Source organism: Entelurus aequoreus, linkage group LG25 (genome assembly GCF_033978785.1).
Source record: "Entelurus aequoreus isolate RoL-2023_Sb linkage group LG25, RoL_Eaeq_v1.1, whole genome shotgun sequence".
Taxonomy (NCBI): domain Eukaryota; kingdom Metazoa; phylum Chordata; class Actinopteri; order Syngnathiformes; family Syngnathidae; genus Entelurus; species Entelurus aequoreus.
Window position 1 is genome coordinate 5,448,015 of NC_084755.1, and position 5,598 is coordinate 5,453,612.

A 5,598-nucleotide genomic window follows, 5' to 3' on the forward strand; every position below is an offset into this window, starting at 1 on the left:
AAAACTAGCTAATTTGAATCTTTTTGAAAAAATTAAAAAAATTATTTATGGAACATCATTAGTAATTTTCCTGATTAAGATTAATTTTAGAATTTTGATGACATGTTTTAAAAGGTTAAAATCCAATCTGCACATTGTTAGAATATATAACAAATTGGACCAAGCTATATTTCTAACAAAGACAAATCATTATTTCTTCTAGATTTTCCAGAACAAAATTTTTAAAAGAAATTCAAAAGACTTTGAAATAAGATTAAGATTTATTCTACAGATTTTTTAGATTTGCCAGAATAATTTTTTTGAATTTTAATCATAATAAGTTTGAAGAAATATTTCACAAATATTCTTCGTTGAAAAAACAGAAGCTAAAATGAAGAATTACATTAAAATGTATTTATTATTCTTTACAATAGAAAACATGAACATTGATTTAAATTGTCAGGAAAGAAGAGGAAGGAATTTAAAAGGTAAAAAGGTATATGTGTTTAAAAATCCTAAAATCATTTTTAAGGTTGTATTTTTTTCTCTAAAATTGTCTTTCTGAAAGTTATAAGAAGCAAAGTAAAAAAATTAATGAATTTATTTACACAAGTGAAGACCAAGTCTTTAAAATATTTTCTTGGATTTTCAAATTCTATTTGAGTTTTGTCCCTCTTAGAATAAAAAATGTCGAGCAAAGCGAGACCAGCTTGCTAGTAAATAAATACAATTAAAAAATAGAGGCAGCTCACTGGTAAGTGCTGCTATTTGAGCTATTTTTAGAACAGGCCAGCGGGCTACTCATCTGGTCCTTACGGGCTACCTGGTGCCCGCGGGCACCGCGTTGGTGACCCCTGGTGTACACACACCATAATAATACTCCTATGTTTAATGCGCCGACAATCCATCAAGCGGTGTGGCTTCATGGCTTACCAAAGTCCTACTAAAATCATTGTATCGTGTGTAATGTTCTATATTCTCAATGGAACATTTAAAGTTCTGGTGTTCTTTACTGCCATCATATTGCAGTCTACACGTATCTCTTATGTATGACTGCCATCTACCGGTCACACTTATCATTACACCATGTACCAAATTAAATTGCTTCGAGGTCGGTAAGCACAACCAGAATTATGCCGTACATTAGGCGCAAAGAGTTATACGGCGCACTGTCAACTTTTGAGGAAATGAAAGGATTTTAAGTCATACTTGCCAACCCTCCCGTTTTTAGCGGGAGAATCCCGGTATTCAGCGCCTCTCCCGACAACCTCCCGGCAGAGATTTTCTCCCGACAAACTCCCGGTATTCAGCCGGAGCTGGAGGCCACGCCCCCTCCAGCTCAGTGCGGACCTGAGACTGAGTGGGGACAGCCTGTTCTCACGTCCGCTTTCCCACAATATAAACAGCTTGCCTAACGAATTCAAACGAATTGAAACAAGAATTTCAGTTCATCCAGGACAGTTGGAAGGGGAAGGTGTATGTTGCCTGTAAATATGTAGAACAGACTTCTCCATTCAACACGGTGGCCGAAATGATATACTCATCATGAACGGAGAAGTTAAACAGGACAATACTGCCATCTAATGGATAGCCACCGGAACACTGAAATTCATGTATTTCTTTTATGTAAATAAAATAAATAAATATATATATATATAGCTAGAATTCACTGAAAGTCAAGTATTTCATACATATATATATATATATATATATATATATATATATATATATATATATATATATATATATATATATATATATGAAATACTCGAGTTGGTGAATTCTGGCTGTAAATAACCACGCCCCCAACCACGCCCCCCGCCCCCAATACCCCCTTCTAGTCCGAACAATACGGTACTTGCAAAGCAAGTGTGAAAAGTTTAAAAAAGTCAGCACATGACCAAGCCACTACTAGTTTACATTTAGAAAAATACACACCAAGAAAAATGAAAGTGACATTCCGCCCTTAATGCAGAGTCACCGAGTGTTTGGTAGAACTTTATTCTTATTGTTTTGAACATTGTTGTTGTTATTATTTACCATCCTCTCCCACCAGAGTCCACAACCATGGAGCGCAACACGTCCTGGCCTACAGTCCCGACTCCCATCAACGTCACCGCCTCCAACGCCACAGTCAAACCCTTCAGTGTCTTTGACGGCTGCGACTACCAAGTGGAGGGCATCCTGTTCGACCTCACCCTCCAGTGCATCAACGTGGTGGTGGGGATCCCCGCCAACATCCTCGTCATCGCCGTCCTCATCCGCAACCGCAAAGACCCGTCCACCTCGGACGTCTACCTGGGCTCCCTGGCCTTCATGGACGCCTACTTTGGCTCCATGACCCCAGTCAGCTTCCTCAATCTCTACCACTGGCAGAGCAAGGAGGTGTGGTCCGCCCTCAAGTTCTCCTACGGCGTGAAGGACACCAGCGGGCCCTTGTTCCTCTCATGCATCTGCTTGGATCGTTTCATCGCCGTGCTTTTCCCGCTCACCTTCGGCCAGCTCAGACACATCAAGTATCGCCTCAGTCTGTCTGTGTTGGTGTTCTGCCTCACCTTCGCCTACTCCGCAGCCAAGGTGGTGGGCGGCCTGCCCGACTTCGAAAAGGTCTTCACCGGGGAGATCCTGGCCGCCTTCACCTGGATGGTCGTGTGCAACACCTGCATCTTGTGGGCCCTGAAGAAGTCCAGGAGTGCGGAGAAAGACCACATGCATCCCATGAAGAAGAAGGCCTTCAAGATCGTGCTCTCCATCCTTTGCATCATCGTCATCAACTACCTGCCGCCCGTCGCCCTCTTCCCCTTCGAGGACTATTACTCGCCGCAGGTGTTCCGCTGCTACGTGCAGCCTGTGGGCTTCGCCTTCCTCAATATCAGCAGCACCATTCAGCCCCTCGTCTTCCTGTCTCGCCTGGACAAGGTGCCCTTCCTGCCGGACAGCTGCGTCAAACGGTGGTGCGGCCGTGTCTCGCCAGAGAAGGGCGATGACCAACCAGGACACAACCAATCTGCATAGTTCTTTGTTTTCATTGATAGATTGGTAAAGAAAGAGGCAACACATGGCTAAATATGATCATTGAATTTCAAAGACTGGTTGTACTGGGAAGCAAGCAGACTCAAAAGTCAACACTTTGGCTTTGGCGCCCCCGTGTGTATATCGTGTGCAAGTTTCCTGTCAGATGTATCAGATGGAAAGCAACATTCATGTTCTGTCCTAAACTCTGCATGTAGGCAGTTAAGTTCAAGTTAAAAGTTAAAGTACCAAAATTTGTCCTCTGCATTTTGACCCATCCCCTTGTTCACCCCCTGGGAGGTGAGGGGAGCAGTGAGCAGCAGAGGTGGCCGCGCCCAGGACTCATTTTTGGTGATTTAACCCCCAATTCCAAGCCTTGATGGTGAGTGCCAAGCAGGGAGGTAATGGCTCCCATTTTTATAGTCTTTGGTATGACTCGGCCGGGGTTTGAACTCACAACCTACCCATCTCGGGGCGGACACTCTAACCACTAGGCCACTGAGTTGTGAAGTAAAGTGAATTATACTTCTATAGCGCTTTTCTCTAGAGACTCAAAGCACTTTACATAGTGAAAGCCATTGTCTACATCTGGAAGCTACATTTCAAAGCAGTGTGGGTGGCACTGGGGGCAAGGTGGGTAAAGTGTCTTGCCCAAGGACACAACGGCAGTGACTAAGATGGTGGAGGTGGGGATCGAACCTGGAACCCTCCAATTTCTGGCACCGAGCCACACCGTCCCGATTTTCTCGTCGTATTCCGTAAAATCTTGCCAATGATTAAGTACCAATGATTGTGGCACCACTAGGTGTGGTGAAATTTGTCCTCTGCATTTTGACCCATCACCCTTGTTCACCCCCTGGGAGGTGAGGGGAGCAGTGAGCAGAAGAGGTGGCAGCGCCCAGGACTCATTTTTGGTGATTTAACCCCCAATTCCAAGCCTTGATGCTGAGTGCCAAGCAGGGAGGTAATGGCTCCCATTTTTATAGTCTTTGGTATGACTCGGCCGAGGTTTGAACTCACAACCTACCCATCTCAGGGCGGACACTCTAACCACTAGGCCACCGAGTAGGTTGCAGGGACATTAGGACACAGGTGTAATAAAAATGACAGTTACTCAGAGCTCCCCTTCTAAATGATGGTAAGCAACACCTGAGGTGAAAAGTTGAGGTGACTGAAAGCAATGAAAACATGCAGCGGTACACCAACATTTGACTGTTTTACAAGTGTAAAAATAAGTTAACCGCTTTTCTCGATGAGACTAAATACAATTTTAAAGTATTTTGCTTTTAATGATGGATGAAAGTGGAAAGGGAGGCCTACGAGTCGTACCAAAGACTTTGTTTTTTGTCCTGATTAAGAGGAATGTTTTGACGGTGGAATGGTTGAAATGGGTTGAAAAATGTGGAAGGAGTAGTCGCCAGAAAAAAGGATCAAAAAAAGGGTTTGAAAAAATTGGAATTCTGGGAATTCTTTGAATTTTTTTGAACTTGAAAAAATGATACTTTCAATGTCCAGGTGAAGTGGAAGGTGTTGAAGGTGGAATGCGTTGAACCGCTTGAAAAATGTGGAAATGGTGGAAGTTGGAAAAATGGCCAATTCATTTTGAATGGGAAAAATGTCCTGGAAAACCTGGAATTCTAGTGGTAAGATGGGTAGGTTGTGAGTTCAAACCCCGGTCGAGTCATACCAAAGACTATAAAAATGGGAGCCATTGTGCCCTGCTTGGCACTCAGCATCAACGCTTGGAATTGGGGGTTAAATCACCAAAAATGATTCCCGGGCGCGGCCACCGCTGATGCTCACTGCTCCCCTCACCTCCCAGGGGGTGATCAAGGGTGATGGGTCAAATGCAGAGAGTAATTTCACCACACCTAGTGAGTGTGTGACTATCATTGCTACTTGAACTTGAACTTGAACCAAAGTCGTGTCGGCTTCATGCTTTGTTCTTTATAGAACATTCTAGAGCAGGCCTGGCCAATTATTTTGACTCAGGGGCCAAATTTAGAGACAAAAATGTGTCTGGGGGCCGGTAGATCTATTTGTACAAACACTAATATAAAACCTCACAATAATGTCTGAATGCTTTTCTACTGAATGAGACAGCCAGAATGTACATGAAAATAAAGAATGTTACAATATTATCTATGAAGGATAAAACAGTGAATATTGACAACATATGAAGGTCACACCCACTCTCCATCCACATATTTTACAACCAAGCCAAACACAACAAAAATGCAACAAACAGTGAAATATGAACATGAAGGGTAAATAAAGCCACCTACAATCTGATATATGTGATATATATCACTAACATTTACTACTTTCTTGTAATAATCTCCTTCCACGTCTGTCCCTGACACCCACATTTCACACTCTGTGGAAACACTCCCCACTCACACTGCTTGGTGCCTCGTCTGACTTAGATGACCATAGTAACTAATTAGATGACCATAGTACCTAATGAGATGAGCATAGTACCTAATGAGATGAGCATAGTACCTAATTAGATGAGCCTAGTAACTAATTAGATGAGCATAGTACCTAATTAGACAACCATAGTACCTAATTAGATGATCATAGTACCTAATTATATGACCATAGTAA

At 42.8% G+C, this 5,598-nt stretch overlaps 1 protein-coding gene across 1 annotated transcript; it reads left to right on the forward strand.

Moving 5' to 3' along the window:
• Positions 1 to 2,046: 2,046 nt before the first annotated feature.
• On the forward strand, positions 2,047 to 2,994 carry LOC133642943 (G-protein coupled receptor 183). The gene has a single exon (XM_062037367.1). It carries the CDS (start codon positions 2,047 to 2,049, stop codon positions 2,992 to 2,994), a length of 948 nt encoding a protein of 315 aa, XP_061893351.1.
• Positions 2,995 to 5,598: the final 2,604 nt, after the last annotated feature.

Bases quoted from the DNA above. Each gene is read 5' to 3' on its own strand.
- LOC133642943 (XM_062037367.1), top strand. From the start codon at position 2,047: ATGGAGCGCAACACGTCCTGGCCTACAGTCCCGACTCCCATCAACGTC.